The sequence below is a fragment of the Amyelois transitella genome, chromosome 30 (genome assembly GCF_032362555.1).
Source record: "Amyelois transitella isolate CPQ chromosome 30, ilAmyTran1.1, whole genome shotgun sequence".
NCBI classification, from domain to species: domain Eukaryota; kingdom Metazoa; phylum Arthropoda; class Insecta; order Lepidoptera; family Pyralidae; genus Amyelois; species Amyelois transitella.
In genome coordinates, this window is record NC_083533.1 from 1,674,438 (window position 1) to 1,697,466 (window position 23,029).

A 23,029-nucleotide genomic window follows, 5' to 3' on the forward strand; every position below is an offset into this window, starting at 1 on the left:
AGTTTTTATTTAGTTCTTATAATAATGCAATTATCGATAAAAAAATCCAACAGATTGATAGCACAAAACATAACTGAAGAGAACATAAAAAATGTTAGTAATATATTTAATTACATACATTTGTCTGTTTATCTTAAACTAGTTAAGATAACATAACGTGAGGCCTCTCCACACAGCAAATACATAAAGCAAAGAAGACTCATTACAATGATAGTAAGTCTTCTTTGCGCAATACGCAACACTAACACATGAAATGTAGTTTTTTGTAAGTCTCGTTACTACACAGTGTCTAGCCGAGAAATATAGTCAAGAATGGGCTGCACTTAACTAGCGGGTTCTGTTTTAAACGAGTGATTTCCATAAAGCAAAGTCAAAATCAGAATATTTATTCATAAACAAAATAATTTATTTAGGTTTCACAAGTAATAATTAAAATGAACTCAAATTAAAACTAAAGCTAAAACTACTTATAAAAAGAAAGAAAAAAAAAGATGATTACAAACAAATAAAATTTAATTTACAAATTGTACAGTCCCTGCATAGCATCAATATGCGGGAGTGTGCCCAGAAGGCTGGCAACATTTGTTCATTATTATGGAACATTTCAATATCACTTAGTAATTGTCGGATCTTTTGGTTTTTCACAACATTGGTTGACGTCAAATAAATTACTTAAAACTAAGTTTACTGCCGTTCCCAAAGCGTCAGTGCAGAAAAAGCGGTAACAAACTGCATCGCACAGCATTCTCTTCAAAAACGTCACAATTCACAAACTTTACAATAACAGCCAAAAGACCCTGAATTAGATAGGTAATCGTAAATAAGCTATGCCCTGTGAAAAATTCAATGTACATATACCACTTTTTGACCAGATATTTTTCGCTAGTTCAATATTTATAGCGAGTTTAAATTTTACTTCAATACAATAAGCGAGATTCTTTACGTTACGTGCATATCCCTAAAATTTTAAATGTTTTTTTTTCTCAAACGAGGAAGGCTTCATATTTCACGATGACCTTGAAGCAGTACTTATAATTAGCATCATTGCTTTAGGTATGATTAAGGTGAAAAAACTGATAATTGGCAGGCAGGTACAGTTGATAGCATTTAGTTACGAGCTATATATATTAGTAGGATTATCTTAGCTGGTTCAAAAACTGGCAAATCTGCGTATCAACCTAATTCACTCTTTAAACACGAGAGATATGATCTAACCGGGACACTTATCTCATTTGCAAAGTGACATCATATCAGCAACACTTGCACTTTTCTATTCTTATCTATTAGTATAATAATACTTATATACATACATATACACATACATATATATCTCATCACGTCTTTATCCCTTGCAGGGTAGACAGAGCCAACAGCTTAATGATAGAATTGAGATTCATATAGTGACAGGTTGCTAACCGGTCGCCTAAAAGTATGCCAAGTTTATAAGCCTATCCCTTAGTCGCCTTTTACGACATCCATAGAAAAGAGATGGAGGATATTGGGGCCGGTAACCACACGGCCTCATCGTTCTATGTGTATAATGAATATTCTTTGTATTTATGAATCTTACCTACCCCTCCGGGAAAGAGGCGTGATTTTATGTATGTATGTAGGACATATCTCACGTTTCTGCGAGCTACCAACAGCGCATCATCAATTAAAAGCATGCAAACTAGCTGATATATTTACCGATTCTAAGGGCGTGTCGTGTTAACATACAATGAAGAACGTGATTCATCGTTTCCTGATTATCTGATACTGGATTCCTTTTCAGGCAGCGGTGGAGACTGTTAGGATCATCACATTTAATATGTGTGACTAGCTGTGTTCGTTCCAAGTGATAATCTATCCGTGTACAAAATTTCATCTAAATCGGTCCAGTAGACATTGCATTGAAAGATTAACAAACATTCATCCACACAGAATTTATAAACTTTCGCATATATGATATTAATAGAAAACAAAATACGAATATATTTACAATCTTCTGAATCCTCGCCCTCTTCAAGTATAGTAAGTATATTATAGTGGCGTGTGGTTCCCGGCACCAATTCAAAAATGAATAGGAGCGCTTCATCTCTTTCCCATGGATGTCGTAAAACGTGACTAAGGGATAGGCTTATAAACTAGGGATTCTTTTTTAGGGCTAGTAACCTGTCACTATTTGTATTTTAACTCAATCATTACGCCGCTGAACGTATCAGTATTTTCAAGACTGTTGACTCTGTCTACCCCGCAAAGGATATAGACGTATGTATGTATGTTAGTATCATTATACTTAGATCCTTATAATCACATTTAATTTTAATCCGTATTGCTCCTATACATCTTAAGAATTGTGTCATATCCGTCACATAGCGTTTAACAACATTTGTCACCTTGGTTGCGAATTATTTTACGATTGGAAACATATACACATACAAAATTATATGTAACTGCGTATTTTCTGAGGACAAATGATGTCAGACTTAATATACTTGGCTGACTAGTAATTGTAAGCAAACTTTACCTTTAAAAGTTGCATGTTTAGGTTGAAAATCGTCCGTTACTTCTGTTATCTATGGTATTAAGATTAAGATGGTAGGTAAAACAAATAATGGTTTGTTTAATTAACTATAGCAACAGCGAAGAATACTTTAAAATTACTAGTATTAGTTAGTATAGTAGTACATAGTTATTAGTTACATACTTGGTAAAATTACAATTTTCGCTAAAACTTGATTGATGTCGTGATTTTATTTGTTTTAAATGAGTTTTCAAATTGAATTGACCGATTAATTTAATTTTTTTAGATGATAGTCTAGCAACTTAGATAGGGAATCTTGAATCTCAATACCATCATAAGCCCAACAGGTAAACGTGGCATTTCAGTCATTCCAAGACTGTTGACTCTGTCTACACCATAAGAGATAAAGACGCAATATACGTATGCATCTTATTAAAAAACAACTTCAACTTCCTACAATTAAAAAAGTAGTCTGACACACAATAAGGCTGCGCAAGATTCTTTATACATCTTCTATAAAAGGAGTTCATGTTACTATAAAAGGTTTTGTTGTATTTGCTTAGATATTTTCACTTTTTTTAAAGCAGCAAGTTCTGCAACTAACCGTAGAGAGTAACATACATACATACATATAATCACGTCTATATCCCTAGCCAGCAGTCATAGTAAAGATTGAAAGCCACATTCAGCTTCTTTTTGTATACGATGGACTCACAACCTGTCTGTATTTGAATCTCGATTCTATCATTAAGCCAAACAGCTGAACGTAGCCTGCCAGTCTTTTCAAGACCGTTGGCTCTGTCTACCCCGCAAGGGATATAGACGTGATTATATGTATGTATGTATGTATTTTAATAGCACCATGTGATGTGATGTGACACTGTTCACAGATAGCCGCCAACGATACCGTATGGTACGAGAAGCGATTGAAATTCTAATGTTTCAATGGAATGTCGGGAAAAAAAGTGGGGATAACGGGTCGATGGCCTGGCAACATAGGATACATGGATCAGATTGATAAATCAATATATATGTATATATATAAAACTCTGTTATGAGTGACTGGCGAACAAAAACATCCGAACCCGTAGCCCGCCAAAATCACATATGACGATAACTTTTTCAACCAAGTAAGCATTGCCTGGGACCTCCTTAACCGTAAAAGATTAATGACAAACTTTAATTACATACTTTTAACACTAGCATGAAGAGAGTTATGAATGTGGACGAAGCGAAGGAAGTATGCAGAGATCGTGGCAAGTGGAAAGATGTAGTCTCTGCCTTCACCACCGGGAGAGAGGCGTGTTTTTATGTATGTATGTTTAACACCTACCCCCTTTTTTCGCAATAAAAAGTAAGCTATGTTCATCCTCAGGTTCAACTTTATATCTGTTACCAAACATCATCAAAATCCATGCAGTAGTTTAGGCGTGGAAGCGTTACAATCAGACATATTACTTTTGCATATTTATAATTTTAATAGGTAGATATAAGATTTTCCAATAGTTAAAAGATTGTTCTCCTACGATCAGTTACCTAACATTGACAATGTAAATCACAATATTACAAAACCTCCCATTTTCCAATCGAGGACGGCAATGCAAAATAGCGTATAGGTAGGCTGTGCTTTTGGAGCTGAAGGCTCACCGAAGGTCACACAAAGGTGTAATCAAATCACTTAATATACATTCGTAATAGTGCGAAAACAGGTTACCGAGTTGGGCAATGAGATAATTTAAAAGAAACCGGTTTATGTAACGGATTTTTTTAGGATTCAATGGGACTACACAGACTTATATCTGAAGTTTATGTCTTTAGGTAGGTACTAGAATAGTAGTAAACAATCTTGGTACCTGCTATTTGTCGAAAAATATATTTTAAAATAAATATCACGCTCATTTATGTTGTAAATAAGTTACGTTACTACGTTAAGTTACGTTAAAACGTCACGTTACTTGCTTTTTTTATCATGCTTCGTGTAAAAACTTGACTTTCCCAATCTAGGACCCATGGTCAATAGCATACCCCTACATAGGGATATAGACGTATGTATATTTTATCTTAAACCGGACTGAAATGAAAATATAGTCTATAGGTGACCGGTTACAGAAATCTGACAGAAAATCTATATATAATAAATTCTGAAACTTCGCCGGTTGGGTGGTCAAGAAGGCGACTCAAACGTTCCAGATTCGACAGACGTACGAAGTGTGTAGAAATACCTCCTCATGAATATTACGATATCTGCGGTAGATATCTAAATCATGTTCGTCAAAGAATTCTTTATGTGCATATATATCAAAATGTCAAATTCGTGACACAATACGCAAACACGGTCTGGTGTTATTCTTTTGCCTGACGATAATCCCGGTCACATTTTAATCTTGCTGGATAGGAGTCCGGGTGCCTTTGACCATGGATCCTGGATTGGGTGAGTCAGATTTTACACGAAGCGATCCCGATCTGACCACCGCAACCTTTGCAGGGGATCCGAACCTTTATTTACTTTTTAACCGGACTATAACCTTTATTTACTTATTAAACCAACCTTTATTTACTTATTGACCGGAATAAAACTTGCACTAGATTAATGTACCTATTCCCTTAGTCGCCATTTACGAAATCCATAAGAAAGAGATGCGAGTGTTCCCGTTCTAATGTGCCGGAAACCACACGACACAGTCTGGTATAATAGTATCTGTTTAATTATTAGCCGTGAGTACTAATCGAATATGATTTTTTTAAAATTAAATAATCACATACTTTGTTGTTATTTTCTACGACTTACGAGCTCAGAAGGAAGCGACACATATAACATTTACAAACATTAAAACATAACACACCTCCATTAATATAACACTGGAAAACACCATTAAAATAAACTCACTTTCCCGCCAATATCACATTGCACAAAAAACTCGGTATGTTTTTTTTTTTAATTATTTTTTAAATTACGCATTCGATGTCGTGTGCGCACAAGACGTGCTCTCTCGTGCTTAGTTCGTCACTAACTAAATATTCCGTGGAGAGTGTAGGGTCCATTGATAAAGAACAACTAGATGTGACATGTGTAGTATAATAGAAAGAGGTGAAATTTTGAAAAGGTCTATTATAGCATGACATTGCTTTCTCATATTTGAGGAATCGTCGGTGGTCGATCGGGTGATGTCAACTAAAAATAAGTTTACGTCACATATTTCTACTTAAGTCCCCGCCAAAAGGTCCATCTTGATATTCCATTACATATTGATAAGAGAATTTTTGAAATGGTTAAAATATTTTCAGAGAATAAGCCCCTACATACATATATAAAATACTTCTTTGAAGTTAGTTAGCTAGTTTACTAATTTTTAGATAAAACGTTACGTTCCCATAGGAATTTTGATACAAAAAGTATCCTATCCGTATACTAAATTCCTTTAAAACCCGTCCAGTAAATGTTGCATTAAATAGAAATGGAATACACCCACATTCACACATCCTTACAACTCTCGCGTTTGCAATAATAGTAGCGTACTCATGCGACCCCATGCTTAAATGTTTAAGCCACATCTAGTCACACCTATACCAATGTCACGATAAGTTGCATTCATATTAAACGGCGGATGTCCACATTTGGGCACGCGAAGGTTCCAATGAGGCATAATGTGACATAATTTTAACACCGTCCAATAAATGTCGTGAGCTTTGTAGTTTTATAACAACTAGTTTTTGTCTGTGGATTCTCACGAGTAAATAAACAGAAAATATATATCAAGAGGCAGTTCGATTGTTGAATTTTTTAAACTTGATAAAAAAAAGTGCCATCTTGTTCTAAAAGAAGACTCAGAATGTTAAGTCTAGTGACGAAAAAAAAACAAAGATTTAAAATAAGTTCTATAGTAGGGAGTCATTATTGTTTAAACTGAAAATTTTAATAAAAACGAAGATCTTATGTAAAGATTTTTGATAAAGTTAGGTTAAAAAAACTTTACTATAAGATTTTATTTTGATAATTTAAATACTGAAAGTTTTAAACTCATGATAAAATTGTACAAAATCTTACTTTTTTAATTTGCCCTAGAATCAAAAAAGCCTAACATCAGTTTCCTTAGCAAACCCTTGACAAACACTTGTGATACCAGGTCTAGCACCCTCCACCGTGGCTTTGACACGGCATCTTCAAGCTTTTACAGATAAAAAATACACTGCTTATTTTTGTTTCTTATTTCGCAAATTTATTATTTTTTGAGATTAAGTCGTTTAGTAATATTAAAAAAAAATAAACTAATTACTTCATATATTTTAAAACTGTGTAAGCCATAAAAACATTTCGAGAACCATTAAAGTTACTTCGTTTAAACTTTTCCATTATACCCATTTTATAAAAAGTGAAATATTACTCAATAAAGAATAACTTGGCGTTATTGTACGGTTATAATTATATACAGCCACCTGCAATATTATTTAATAAATTATATAAGCCTTAAGGCACCATTCACACAAAAAGCGCTTTGCTGTCGATCACCCAAATGCAAGCTGTCGATGTAGCAAATGCTCTATTTTAGCGCGCTTATATTTACATATCGCCGTTTCGTTTTTTATTATGACGTAAATCGGGACAGCGATAATTTATCGCTCGATAAATACGGCGTCGCGGGTGTTATGCCACGAAGGCTGAGCGCTCAATGTTTAGTCCTCTATTATACAAAGCTGTTGACATTGATGATAAGGTAATCGACAGCAAAATGCTGTCCGTGTGAATGGAGCGTAGCACCACTGGAGACGAAGAGTATAGTCAGGAGACGAGTCAAAACCTGGCTCACACAATCATGGATAGTGGATAGTAGAGGACTGAAGTCTTCAGTTTTAAGACCATTTGGCCACGCATGCATCTTTAACGTTATCAAGCCATGTGGAAACCTGACTGGACATTCGTCTACCTGAATCTGTCGCAGGCGAAATGACCACACATTTGTTACCCAGACTGCAGATTAGGAACTTAAATTATTTTTTAGTCCTAAAGCCTAAGCCTCTTTGGCGTAGCGGTAGTACGCTTGTCTGTGACACCGGAGGTCCCGGGTTCGAATCCCTGCCAGGGCATAATGAGAAAAGAACTTTTTCTGATTGGTCGAGTCTTAAATGTTTATCTATATAAGTATTTATTATAGTATCGTTGAGTTAGTATCTCGTACCACAAGTCCCGAACTTATTTCGAGGCTAACTCAATCTGTGTTATTTGTCCCGTATATATGTATTTATTTATTAAACTGAATATGAAACCCAATCCATTACGGTGTGACGGTGTGTAGTTCAGTTCAGGACGGGAGCGGCCCACGGGTACCACACCCGGTGACTAACGAATTATAAAGAGGGGAACATAAATTATGACTGTTTAGAATATCGCTTTGTACAGGTAAAAAAAAACTATGATGACAAAAAATTTAATCCAATTAACTACGATAAAAATATAACTCAACTAGTATACCTACTTTCCCATTGATGGCGTAAAAGGAAGTAGGCTTATAAACTAGGATTCTTCTTTTAGGCGACGGGCTAGCAACTAAAGAATCTTTGTCAGCAACTAAACCTATTTGTCTTTTTAAAGCTGCTGGCTCAGTCTACCCCTCAAGGGATATAGGGGTGATTATATGTATGTACGAAGCCTCAATGAACTTAAGTTATTTTACCCAGAAAAGTCCCTGGTAGGTACATGGCCGCAGTAGGATTCGATCGTTATCGGTGAAGTGATTAAAAAAACAGTTGTGACATACACAGATGACCAATTAGTTCTGTATTTAATCTTAATGTTTCTCAATAAAATGTCGTCTGAGAACATCAAGTAATCAACGGTATAGTCAATCTGTTGCATTGGTATGCTGCGTTGCATAGGTATTTTAACGAATGCGAATCTTCTTTCTAGGTGCGACGTTTAGTCTAAATACTTTTTATCTACTTTATTGAATGTTTCTTTAATTGTACATATATTGCAAAACTGGTTTTTCGCCCGAGATTTCGTCCGCGTGGTTTTTTCTAAATTTTTTACTTTTTCCATCTCTGTACTAAATTTCATCAAAATTGGTTCAGTGGTTTAGGCGTGAAAGTAAAGTAACAGACTAAGACGAACAGAGTTACTTTTGCATTTATAAAATTAAGTAGGGATGTTGATTGCTACTTATTTTTACAATAAACAGTCAAAAACATTGAATGGATTTCGTAAAAAAAAATTGTCGGTAAAAACCAAAGCACTAAGGAAAAAAATAATAAGAACAGGCATTGCTAACGGAAGAATTATTGGTAAAATTATATTTGAATTATGTAATTATTAGAGAGGCATATAAATAAGATTAATTTTCGCGAGGGTATTTAATACCGCCTTTTCATTCATTTCGGTAATCGCTGCACCTATTTATTTATGTACATTGTTTATCTATTGTAGTTTTTATGTATAATTATATTATAATTATTTTATATTTTGTGTAGGTATAAATATATTTATTTAGTTTATCCCCCCATAAAGTTCTCTGTAAGGCCCAATGGTTGACTGGTAGATAATGCTTCTAGCATTAAGTCCGCCAATTGTGCTATACATTTATATTTTGGGTAATGAACTTTAAATAAATAAATTAATTTTACAAGAAAACTTACCCTGTCCGATATTGCCTCTTCCATTTTTCCGCGTTTCAACCCTGGCGCTCGAATCACGTTCGCCGGTGGCGCAACGACGGCGGGAGGCGGTACTACGCCGCCACTCCCCACCGATGTGGCCGGTATGAAACCGGCTTCCATCGTTTTAACCACTCATGCCACTCCACAAGAGATGGCGCTGTACACAATTTTCACGAACGAACTAAACCATCCTATTCGACAATAGATGGCGCTGTTCCGAATTCGGTGCAAATAATCAATTCACAATGCATTTAGCGAGGTAAACACTATTATCACTTAATTTTACACTTTTCAATTCACCGTTTGGACGCAAATACTGTGTAGGAATCCACTTTTCATTTTTTGAGGAACTGTTATTTTTGAGCACTGCGGGTGTTTTTGAGCACAAAATGAACGGAATACAGCGTAATTTTTAACTCAAAAGAGCACTGATCACAATCAATAATTATTTTTATCACTAAAACACTATTATTTGTGTCTATTTTTTATTAAAAAAAAACGACGATAATAATGCGAAAAACAAGGGGGACGTGACGCTCCTCGGACGATTTCTACGTTTGTGAGTGACAGAAGTGCTCCGTCCCCTTCACTCGGTATACCTGCGAAAGAGACGAACGCTCCATTAGGGTAATTGACTAAACATTGGGACAGGTTTTACCTGTACAAATATTGTAAATACATTTATAAGCGGACAAGTTCGTGTTTTCTGATATTTATAACACTTGTCGAGCATGTGTTTTGAATAATTAATTAGTACCTATTTGCGAGGTATTTTAAATAATTAGGTATAACTCGAAGCCATTATTCAAATATAAGTCTGAGTGATGTTGGAGCAATTCTTGAGCATAAACATCGTTTGTACTTAGATTCACAAAATTACGTCTTATTCCCACAGGACTTGGCAAGGGCCACATTTATTAGGTATGCCCACTTGCCGGATCTCTGTATACTTCTTTCGCTTCGCCAACTCTTTCATAAAACTTTGATGGTTAAGGGTTTAACCTAATTCTTTCACTAGAAAGTCACCGATTTGAAATCAATTTCCTTACAATCATTTGGCGACTACTAAAAAATCGTCTATGTAGGTACCTACCTACTAAGAATTCGATCTACTTATAAATTTTCATAAAAAAGTGGCAATAACACAAAAATGCTTTGTTTATTTATGGTATGTATGGTATGGTATTTATGGTAGACAGGGCCAGCAGTCTTGAAAAGATTGATAGGCCACGTTCAGCTGTTTGATACAGCAAGTCCCGCTAATAATAGGCTATTCCATATTGTGTCCCTAACTGTCAGCTCAAAATCTACTTACTACATAAATCGGAGTGACCATGCCCTGTCTGATTTCCGGAACCTAAAATGAACAGGACATTCATGTTGTAGTCATAGGTCAAACCTGGAAATAATCGCAACAAAAGTCAGGATGACCATGCCGAGGTAAACTTTGACTTCAAAACACTTTCGATACGTCCCATGTAGATAAAAATAGAGTGAATATAAAATATATTATCAGCGATCCCGTTATCAATCAATTAGGAGCATCCGTTATCACTGCCGATTTATCTAAGAATCAAAGTTACTATGTGATTTATCTTATTGTCAGTGTACTTTAATCACGGACTGTTAAATCAATCATTATGTCATATTTATTCCAAATAGATCACTATATATTCAACTATACATTATTTATTATAACCTACACGAACGTTTCTTTGCTTGACCCAATGGTAGACTGTTAGATAATGCTATAAGAATTAAGTCCGCCTATAGTACTTTACAAATTGTAATTGTTACAATAAAGAATAAATAAATAAATACACTAATACCTTAAACTACTGGCAATGTAAATGGAAACTGTAATTTATACCATATTTCTAGCGGATTATTGTTTGATGACAAATACGAGAGAAATCTTAAGAAGTTCATAGCAATAATAGCTATACTAAATGATTTATACATATTTGTCAACATACATACATACATACATAAAATCACGCCTCTTTCCTGGAGGGGTAGGCAGAGACTACCTCTTTCCACTTGCCACGATCTCTGCATACTTCCTTCGCTTCATCCACATTCATAACTCTCTTCATGCAAGCTCGGCGGTTTCGGGTACTTTTGACCTGACCCTTTACCAGGACGTCCATCAACACATTTGTTTGTTAACATATTATATAAAATATATTTAAACAATACTACACTAACATACTTTGCAATTGGTAATTTGCCCCCGCGTTACACCACGCTTACAAAACGTTCACAACTTCTATTTGTATGCAAATATTTCGGTTACGTAAGTCAGACGCGCCTTTTTCTATTACACTACTTACATTACCATTTTCTATCAACAAAACCTTAAAAAGGCAGAAGAGGCATGGGTTAACGCAGTGAAAATGTGATCTTCAAGAAGTTATGATTGATACATATTAAAATCACGCTTATATCCCTTGCCAGGTAGACAGAGCCAACAGTCTTCAAAAGATTGATAGGCCACGTTTGGCTGTTTGGCTAAATGATAGAATTGAGATTCATATAGTGACAGATTGCTAGCTGGCCCGTCGCTTAAAAGAATCTCACATTTATAAACCTATCCCTTAGTCACCTTTTACGAAATTCATGAGAAACAGATGGTCCTATTTTATTTTCTAGCAGTGTCGGGAACCACATGGCTAATTAGCTGTAATTGATGTAAAATTTGATGACAGGTTAAGGAAATGTTATGATGTGAAATACTGTTATTATAATACCTCGGGCGCCACCTATTTCCATGCCTGAAAAGGTTGCCAAACCATAAGCTCTAGTCTTCATTTTAAGACTAATAAGGTACATTGGTCAATGAACCTTGTCTAAACTCTGTTTTAAAGGGAATCCAAACATACTTAGTCACATTTGTGGCCTGAAAATGGTCAAGTTTCCTTTAGAAATTTTTCCTTCACCGATTCCGTGAGGGAGTCGGATGCTTCGACAAAAAATAAATATATCACAAAAAATAAAACAAACCAGGACATCAAAAGAGTCCATACATAATGGTATCGAATCGAATCCAATAGCTGTAACAATAGGTCCATCAGAGCATAGCATCGCCATTGTTAAGATCGTACCAAGTACGACTTATATTATTAACGATTATGACTTCTACGCTTGAATTGAGTTCTTCAGTAGCATTTACAATGATTGTATTGCCTAGCCCCTAATATCATAATGGCCTCTTAAATGCTTGTGCATTTTTGACATGATGTTGACATAATTTGTACAGTGTGTACATATTTTATTTTATCTTTATTTATTTGACGAAATATCGAATTCGTATTGAAATAACTAGTTCTACATTCATTCATGTTTTTTAATGTAGACAATGTGTATTCGTCCATGATTTAGATTTAAGAGATCTATATTTGTACATTGACGTCCGACGAAAATGCTGCAGTGTAGTTTGTTCCGCCGCTTCTTCTACACATGCGCTTTGGAAGCGGTAGTAGTTATAATTAGATTTAAGTGATGTGACGTCAATAAGTGATACGTTGTATCCAATTTTGAAAATTTTGAAAATAAATAAATAAATCTAATCACGTCTTTATTCCTTATGGGGTAATCACTCAGCAAGCAGTCTCGAAAAGACTGAAAGGCCATGTTTAGCTTTGATAGAATTGAATATATTTATGTAAATGATTTTCTGCAGTCTGTCAAACAGGACTAATGTCCGACTATGCAGAAGACCGAAGAAATCCCGGCTTGACATGAACTGAAGACCTTCCCATAATTATTTAGAAACCAAAATTGCCACAAATAAATAAAATATATTAAACTAGAGGCCGCCCGCGACTTCGTCCGCATGGAAACCCTATCAATCCCGCGGGAACTCTGGGATAAAAAGTAGCCTATATGTTATTCTGGGTCTTCAGCTACCTACATACCAAATTTCATGGTAATCGGTTCAGTAGTTTTTGAGTGAAAGAGTAACAAACATCCATACAAACTTTCGCCTTTATAATAGTAGTAGGATATATACGGGACAAATTACACAGATTGAGTTAGCCTCGAAGTAAGTTCGTGACTTGTGTTACGAGATACTAACTCAACGATACTGTATTTTATAATAAATACGTATATAGATAAACATCCAAGACTCAGGCCAATCGGAAAAAGTTCGTTTATGCTGAGAAATGCCCTGGCCGGGATTCGAACCCGGGACCTCCGGTGTCACAGACAAGCGTACTACCGCTGCGCTACAGAGCCCGTCAAACATCAACAACTAAGTCTTAAGGTCTTTTGGCAGAGAATACCAAAATAGGAATATTAATATTTAATAGAGGTCGGACTAGAAGAGTTCAAGAACGGAGACCAAGATCAGACTCCAGAGAGCATCACAGCCCTGGGTAGACATGCGACGACTTTGAATCAGTCTAGCAAAAGATCGCTTAAAGTATATAAAAAAGAACAAGACTGCATTTCCAATAAGCTACCATCTTGGTGATGAAAGGCCAAATTAACGAAAATATCTCGATCATTCCGTACGACAATATTCAATTATCACGACAACTTAATCGCAGAACGACGGATAGCCACTATTACCAAGAGTGGAAGAGAGAGGAGGCCCTTTCCAAAGGGCCACTATTATGATGAGAATCAAAATATTATCATCAGTTATCTTGACGATTCCGTACTACAATCTTCAATATGTCGATGCAGAAACTTAATTGTAGAACGACCGATAACCACTTTTGCCAAGAGCGGAAGAGAGAGGAGGCCCATTCCAAAGGGCCACTATTCCGATAAGAATCAAAATATACGCAGTTATCTTGACGATTCCGTACTACAATCTTCAATTATGTCGGCGCAGAAACTAAATCGCAGAACGAAGGATAGCCACTTTTGCCAAGAGTGAAAGAAAGCGGAGGTCCTTTCCAAAGGGCCACTTTTATGATGAGAATCAAAATATACGCAGTTATCTTGACGATTCCGTACTACACTCTTCAATTATGTCGGCGCAGAAACTTAATTGTAGAACGACCGATAGCCACTTTTATCAAGAGTGGAAGAGAGAGGAGGCCCTTTCTAAAGGGCCACTATTATGATGAGAATCAAAATATACGCAGTTATCTTGACGATTTCGTACTACAATCTTCAAATTATGTCGATGCAGAAGCTTATCGCAGAACAACGGATAGCCACTTTTGCCAAGAGTGGAAGAGAGAGGAGGTCCTTTCCAAAGGCCCACTATTATAATGAAAATCAAAATATTATCATCAGTTATCTTGACGATTCCGTACTACAATCTTCAATTATGTCGGCGCAGAAACTTAATCGCAGAACGACGGCTAGCCAGCAATGTCGTCGCGATCGGAAACTGTCATTGCGCACGCTCTGTTTGGCAGCAGTCGGCTAGAGATATCAGGGTTCCGTGTGTGGTGATCAAATGCTATTCCATTTGTTATTTTTTTTTTCTTTTTATAGCTGTTGCCCGCTACTTCGTTCACCCGAATCTTACTATGTAAAAGCTGACCCCTGACGGGTGGGGCAGAATTTTTTATAAACTAGCTTTTAAGTTGAACCCTGAGATATTTCGCATGATGGAAATACAAATATACAGACGGACAGAAACACAAAAAATTTTATTTTCCGCTTCTATTGTCTAATACTTTGAAAATTGCCAATACTTTTCAATTAACCTCAAAATCTTCGCTCTTGTAGAACCGACAAAAGAACACTTCATAAGTTCTTGTAACACTAGTCATATCAAATATTTTAAATAATTTGAACCTTGACCAGACCTAAATGTTCTTTCTAAGTACACAAGTAATTTGATGCCTTCAATCCATTCGACACAGCTAACAAACGTGCCAAGTCAAACAAGAATCCGAAGATAGAGTACATCCTATTTTTTTTTTAAAGTCCATTAAAAGTGAAAACAAGTTAGCATAGCAATTATAAGTGGCGCTAACGGTGAACATATTGGAAAGTACAAGTGTTATTATAAAAATAGCCCCCTCACCACACGACAGAGACGACAAACATGTCATTACTACAATAAAATTATACGGAACATCGTCACGCTACAGGCAAAACCGCTAAGTTTTTACACGCAGTTTCTCACGCGTCGGTTAGATAAAAATTCATAGATATAGAATTACCATCTTATAATGTTACGAATGGATAAAATTTTCGATGGCCTCTGTGGCGCAGCGGTAGTGCGCTTGTCTGTGACATAGGGCCCGGATTCGAATTCCGACCAGGGCATGATAAGCAATTTACTTTTTCTGGTGCCTTTACTCTTGGATGTTGAGATAGTAATTCGTAACACAAGTCTCGAACTTACTTCGAGGCTAACTCAATCTGAGTAATTTGTCCCGTATATATTTATTTTTTTAAATTACCTTCTAGGTATAAACTGTCATTTAAAATATTATGACATACTCCAATTCTTGCGGGCTAGACAAAGCCAGCAGTCTTGAAAGACGTTCAAGTTATATGGCTTAATAATAGAACTGAGATTCAAATAGTTACAGATTGCTAGCCCATCGCCTAAAAAATCCCAAGTTTATAAACCTAACCCTTAGACAGTATGTACAGTTAATATATTTGGAAATACCATAGTGTACTAGAGATAGCAAACATATACATACTAAATACCGTGGAGACTGCGGACTAAGAGATATAATTTTTACTGTAGGCTGCCTGAAACCAACACGCCATTACGAACAGTCTTCCAGGTTTATTATGTAAATTTTTTTGTCACAAAACCGTCTTTTGTCATTTGTCATAAAGACAAAATGAGGAGTCAATGAGTCACCACTGTTCTTTGTCTGAACGGTACAAAATACAAATCTTAACTGCACTCATTGCATTCTGCGAAGATTCTAATATCGGCTTGATTACTCATTTCATTGCACATATAAGGACAAGGGAGATTTATGGTGTCTTGTGGTTCCCGGCAACAAATAGAAAAAAGATTATGACATCATCATCTCTTTCCCATGGATGTCGTTAAAGGCGACTTAGGAATAGGCTTACAAACTTGGGATTCTTCTTTTAGGCGATGGGCTAGCAACCTGCCACTATTTGAATCTCAATTCTATCATTTAGCCTATCAGACGAAGGTGGACTAACCCCCCCCCCCCCCCCCCCCCGCCATGAGATATAGACGTAATCATATGATTAAAAATATAAGCCTATTTAGGGTTGCCAGGTCGCCAAACCTAATACCCGGACAGACCAGCCAGTTTGGCCGGACATTTGGCTAAAAAGCCGGACACCCTATATTAATGTAAGCCTAGCCATTAGTCGCCTTTTACGACATCCATGGGAAAGAGATGGAGTGGTCCTATTCCTTTTTTGTATTGGTGCCGGGAACCACACGGCTTTTATCATTAAGCCAAATAGCTGAACGTGACCATTCAGTCTTTTCAAGACTGTTGGCTCTGTCTACCTCGCAAGGGATATAGACGTGACCATATGTATGTATGTATGTACCCTATATTAAATAGGTACGAAAAAACAATTGTTAAATGTAAAAAGCTTATCAAAAGCCGGACAAGACCGGACACCGTTTATTATGGCGATCAAAAAGCCTAACTATGTCCGGCTTTATCCGGACGCCTGGCAACGCTAAACCTATTATTATTTTTTCGGGACATCTCAAATATCGAGGCAACCTGAAAGCTAAACTGAACGGGACAATACAACGTCAGTACCGCTCATCGTCATTGGGGAACGGCCCAATAAAACTACAGCTAATCGAGCGTGCAATCGATCGATTCGTTCTACGTAATCGATTCTAAGATCATTCGATTACAGTTGTAATGGTCCGGATTCTGATTCTCGATGTTAATACGAAACGTTGATACAGACGTAACAATTTTTTTTGCATCCCATTTAGACGAGACGTTGCCCGGGTTTTCATTACGTGGGAATTTTAAATGTAATAATATATACGTAAAGTCACGTCTATATATCTTGTGGGGTAGACAGAGCCAACAGTCTTGAAAGGACTGATAGGCCACGTTCAGCTGTTTGGCTAAATGTTACAATTGAGATTCAAATAGTGGCAGGTTGCTAGTCTATCGCCTAAAAAGAGAATCCCAACTTTATAATGTTCTAGAGGCCGCCCGCGACTTCGTCCGCATGGAAACCCTATCAATCCCGCGGGAACTCTGTGATAAAAAGTAGCCTATGTGTTATTCTGGGTCTTCAGCTACCCACATACGAAAATTTTATCGTAATCGGTTCAGAAGTTTCTGCGTGAACGAGAAACAAACATCCATACTGACATCCTGACATACTCACAAACTTTCGCATTTATAATATATGTATGTATATACTTTTTATCCGTTCACGCGGGATTGATATGGTTTTCATGCGGACGAAGTCGCGGGCGGCCTCTAGTAAACAAATCAAAGTACCAGGCTGCCAGAAATCCTGAAGAGCTAAAACGGAATGTCTCAACACTTAGTCACCGCCAAATTTAACTTCCAAGTTCCAACTTAGGTCGCCCTATCGATTCAACTACCCGCCCTCCGTGACTGAAGCTTATTGGCTTAGTGCCAGGAGCCTAATAAGCAAATTAACAGCAATAAACATGTATATTTAATACCGAATGAGCTTGTTAATAGTGTGTGTGCCGTGTGGTTCCCGGTTATTTTGATATGACTTTTTACTTCATTTATTTTCCGTGCAAGTTGATAATATCCCGGTAATAATATGATTGTTGCCTTTTGTGTATGTGTGTATGTTACTTTTTCACGCAAAATCTTTTGAACGGATACATACATATACTTGTAGTCATGTCTACATCCCTTGCTGGGTAGACAGAGCCTACAGACTTGAAAAGATGGAAACGCCACGCTCAGCTCTATGGCTTTATGATGAAATCGAGATTCAAATAGTGACAGGTAGCTAGCACATCGCTTACAAGAGGAATCTAAATTTTAAAAAGGCTATCCCTTAGTCACCTTTTACAACATCCATGGTAAAGATATATGGGGGTTCTATTCTTAACTGCGGGAAACCACACGGTTTACTAATATGGTATACGGGTAAAACATAGTCTGAAACAACGTTTTTCTTTTTTTATCACGAAATTCCCACGCGAGCAATGTCCCGGGGCGCAGCTAGTACAATATTAATTTTAAAAAATCGTATCCTATTAACTGCTTACAACTTCAATATCATACAAAATATAATAGGAAAACCCGGACTAACTAATAAGTATGAAACAGTTAAAATTTGTGTATAATTAAAAACATCGTCAATGCAAAAACAACTTCACGTCTTTACATATAGAGTTGCATTTTTAACATAAAATGCTACATAAAAAATTGTCTCATGATATCGCTTCGCAAAAAAATCGTCTAGTCAATGGGTTAAGGTCAATGACATTACCGTACCGTGTGGTTGAACCAAAGACTTACTAAATATATAGAAGATTACACTGACTGACTGATTGACTGGTATCAATGCACAGCCCAAACCACTTAGTCTAGAGGTTTGAAAATTTCATTATCAATATATATGTACACATATCATCACGCCTATATCCCTCGCTGGGTAGACAGAGCTAATAGTCTTGAAAAGACTGATCAGCCACGTTCAGCTATTTGGCTTAATGATAGAATTGAGATTCAAATAGTGACAGGTTGCTAGCCCATCGCCTAAAAAAAGAATTCCAAGTTTGTAAGCCTATCCTAGTCGTATTTTATGTCATCCATGGGAAAGAGATGGAGTGGTTCTATTCTTTTTTGTATTGGTGCCGGGAACCACACCTTTAACAAACATATAGCTAACAATTTGTTTGCTGGAATTAGAAGAATATGCACAATGGCGGACTTATCCCTAATTAGTATTTCTTCCAATTTTCTTCCAACCTGAAAAGACTCAGTTGTAAGACGGAATGGACTATAGTTATAAAATTTGTATGCCGATAGCAATATCAAACTACACAGCAAGTTGCATATGCATGCATGCTGAAACACAAACATTCCATAGGCACGACAAAGGCAGGATGCTAACTGATGAATTTTTAATGCCACCCACTCGATAATAAAGGTGATTGTCCACTAAAGATGCGCTATGCTAAGTTCTATCCCAAACTAGACCAAAAAAAAAATTGTCGAAATCACAGCATTTAAAATAAGACTTGCATATTGTTTTTTTTTGGCGAACTTTTAATTACAAAAAGTAATGGCTAGAGGTATATTGACATTTAATTTAATTTATATTGAAATTAATATACTGGGTATTTTTATTCAATATTAATAAATATATATTGGGTAAATAGAATATTGAATTAAAAAGAATGTGTATTTATAACGTCACTTCAAACGTCAAAATGCCTGTTTTATTTATTAAAGGTAGTATTTTACTGTGGTTAAAGTTGCGCCCGCCGCTTGAATTTATACTTACAACTCTATTCATTTTGTTTTTCAGTAAAAGATTAACAAACATAAGCACAAACTTTAACATCACATATTTGATAAAAATTTTAAGTTACATTTTATATTAGAATAAAAATATTCCTAGAATCTTAGCTTTAAGTACAGCACAAGCTTAACAGGTTACAGACATACTTACATACTATAACATAATGGCGTCGGGGCGTCGTCTAGCTCCCGTAAATAATATAAAATCTATTTCCCCAACGTGGGAGACTGGGTGATAGAAATTTAGATTTTATTGCCCCTTGTGAGCATAAAATGTTATCACCTGTTTTGGTTGTACTCGGCAATGTAAGGAACATTATAAGTATATGTGCCGTGTGGTTCCCGGCATCTATACAAAAACAGAATAGGACCACTCCATCTCTTTCCCATGGATGGCGTAAAAGGCTAAGGGATAGGCTTACAAACATGGGATTCTTTTTTAGGCGATGGGCTAGCAACCTGTCACTATTTGAATCTCAATTCTATCATTAAGCCAAATAGCTGAACGTGGTCATTCAGTCTTTTCAAGACTGTTGGCTCTGTCTACCCCGCAAGGGATATAGACGTGACCATATGTATGCATGATATTGCAGAGAAGAAGAATTCATGTGCGGAACGGAAGTTCTACACATAAATGACAACAAATGACACGGGCCGTGACAACAACATAGGTATGGTTTTACAAAAACATTGAAAACACAGTGTAGATCACAAAACTGTAAGTCTTCAACAATGATTCTTATCACAGTGGGGTTACGTTCAAATCGGATCGTATATCTTATGTTTGAGAGTATGTAGCTGCATCGCCATTGATAGTATGTTAATAAGAAGATAAACAAGAACTTGGCACATTCTTGTTTGGATCTGGTAAAAATAAATCAACATCATTCTTCTAGACCTAACGTTTGATCTGGTTGTGTCATTACTACCCTGACATTGCAATTATTATTTTTTAATTGGCATGTCTATCTATTCCTATTACATTTGGGGTTAATGATTTGACCCCAAATGTTGTAGGAATCAATGTAGTAAGAATCAAGCGACCTATAAAATCTAATAGATGTAAAAGCGAGGTCTACAAATCCACTTGGGGGAAAAATACATTTTTTTTACCGACTTCAAAAAAAGAGGAGGTTCTCAATACCACCGCATTTATTTGTCTATGTTACCGCATATCTCCTGCATTAATAATCCGATTTCAATAATTATTTTTGCATTTAAATGAAAGATTAAATTTGATACATTAAAATTTTACGGTAAGTAGGGAAAAGCGGGAATTTTAAATAAACGCGAGCGAAGCTGCAGTCTCAAAATAACATCTACATAGACCGAAAGGCCACGTTCAGCTGTATGGCTTTATAACCGAATTGAGATTCAAATAGTGACAGGTTAGGTGTGACAGGACAGGTGCCAGCCCATCGTCTACAAGAATGCCAAGTTTATAAGCCTTTCCCTTAGACGCCTATTACGACATACATAATAAACTAGTTATCAAAAATAAAAACCGAGTAGTAAAAGTACCGTGTGGCACCAATATAAAAAAGAATAGGACCACTCCATCTCTTTCCCATGGATGTCGTAAACGGAGACTAAGGGATAGGCTTACAAACTTGGGATTCTTTTTAGGCGATGGGCTAGCAACCTATCACTATTTGAATCTCAATTTTATCATTAAGCCAAATAGCTGAACGTGGCCATTCAGTCTTTTCAAACCTGTTGGCTCTGTCTATCCCGCAACGGATATAGACGTGACCATATGTATGTATGTAAAAATAAAAAAATCGCATATCCAACAAAGCTTCCACACGCTCCATGTAATCGTCATGATGCACACCTCTTTCCTGATACCGGTAGACAATGGGATCGCAACACGATTGCTAATTATACACAATTCAGTTGTGTAATCTGTAATCACTTAGATTGTTGCTACTGCAAGAACGAAAAGGCTATCCGGCTCGAACGAAGGACCAATAAATAAAGTTTATTTTATTTCGGCTGTATATAATCCCGCTTGAATAGGTTATCCTTATATTAAAGGATATTAATCTTGTGTGAATCCCTTACGGGGTAGATAAATCCATTAGTCATAAAGGCTCGAAGGTCACCTATAGGCTGGATAGCTTTCTGTTCTAAGTCTCTTAACTTCACTTTTACGTATGTGAAAACAAGTATAATTCATCACAAATACCTTTTATTAATTATACAAGGTCATTCGCGCATATTTACTATTATATATTTACTATTATTTACATTTACGGTCATAGTTACTTACAACATAAAAACTGTTACATAAAAAATACCCTTTCTTCCTCCACGCAAATTTCAACTTTACGACTAGTATGTGAGAGCTAATAAAATTAAGAAAAACCATCATAAACTATAGGGTCTATTATGGCGTACATAGGTATAGTTTCATGGTTGATTCGGGTTCCCACGTGTATGTGTTTGTAGGATTGTAAGTAAGTAAATGATACAGGGAATGACCATTAGCATCTGAAGACTACACAATACTGCTTAATTTTATAAATTAAAGGATATGCCATCTCGAAAGTTTTGACAACAGACCCCGTAATACGTTACGCGCAACGCCGTTTTTATCGCGCGAGTAACTATGCCGTGTGGATCCCGGCACCAATAAAAAAAGGATAGGACCACTCCATCTCGTTCCCATGGATGTCGTAAGAGGCGACTAAAGGATAGGCTCATAAACTTGGGATTCTTTAAGGCGATAGGCTAGAAACCTGTCACAATTTGAATCTCAATTCTTTCATCAAGCCAAATAGCTGAACGTGGCCTATCAGTATTTTCAAGACTGTTGGCTGTCTACCCCGCAAGGGTTTTATGTCATATTAAAAAGAGCGTGTCATGCTACGGGGGCCAATTTACAGTTTTTAACAGACTTCTAAAAATAAGTAGGTCCTCAATTGAACCGTATTTACAATCTGTAGAGTAAATTAGTATCAACTTTCAATATATTGGTAGACATCATTAGCGAGACTTAGAAAAAGTTATATGTTTAATATTACCAAAATAAACCTACCCTAGGCATGATTACTAGGCGCCGGACTAGCAACCTGTCTGAATTTGAATTGAATCTCAATTCGATGATGATGATTGAAACCTGATTTGAATCTCAATTCTATCATTAAGCCAAATAGCTCAATGTGGCCTATCAGTCTTTTCAAGACTGTTTCTGGTCCAACCACGCATAAGTTTTATTGATAATATTACGATTACCAGGTGCAAAGGAATGTTATGTTCTTTACGATTGTCAGTAAAGGTCACAAAAGTTACAAAAACACCTGCTCGTTTATTATGTCTGGTAATACAGAATTTAAAGAATATTATTCAAGATTCTTCATTTCGACATCATTACAAATAAATCTGTTTCTATAATAACTACCGTGAGTCGTCTTACGTCAACAAATCACATCTCAGATGAGACATCAGTATGTAA

The 23,029-nt window shown here is 36.3% G+C and overlaps 1 protein-coding gene across 8 annotated transcripts in view; it reads right to left on the bottom strand.

The window, feature by feature from the left end:
* Positions 1-23,029, bottom strand: part of LOC106142093 (mitogen-activated protein kinase-binding protein 1) — a 105,208-nt gene that overhangs the window by 74,604 nt on the left and 7,575 nt on the right. For 5 of the 8 annotated variants that reach the window (XM_060952826.1, XM_060952825.1, XM_060952824.1 and 2 more), the window contains exon 2: positions 9,134-9,753. In XM_060952826.1, coding sequence (XP_060808809.1) covers positions 9,134-9,274 — 141 coding nt within the window. In that variant the 5' untranslated portion in view covers positions 9,275-9,753. Of the gene's footprint in view, positions 1-5,349; positions 5,525-9,133; positions 9,754-23,029 lie in introns of those variants that run through there. The other 3 variants (XM_060952829.1, XM_060952827.1, XM_060952828.1) reach the window with 2 other exon arrangements.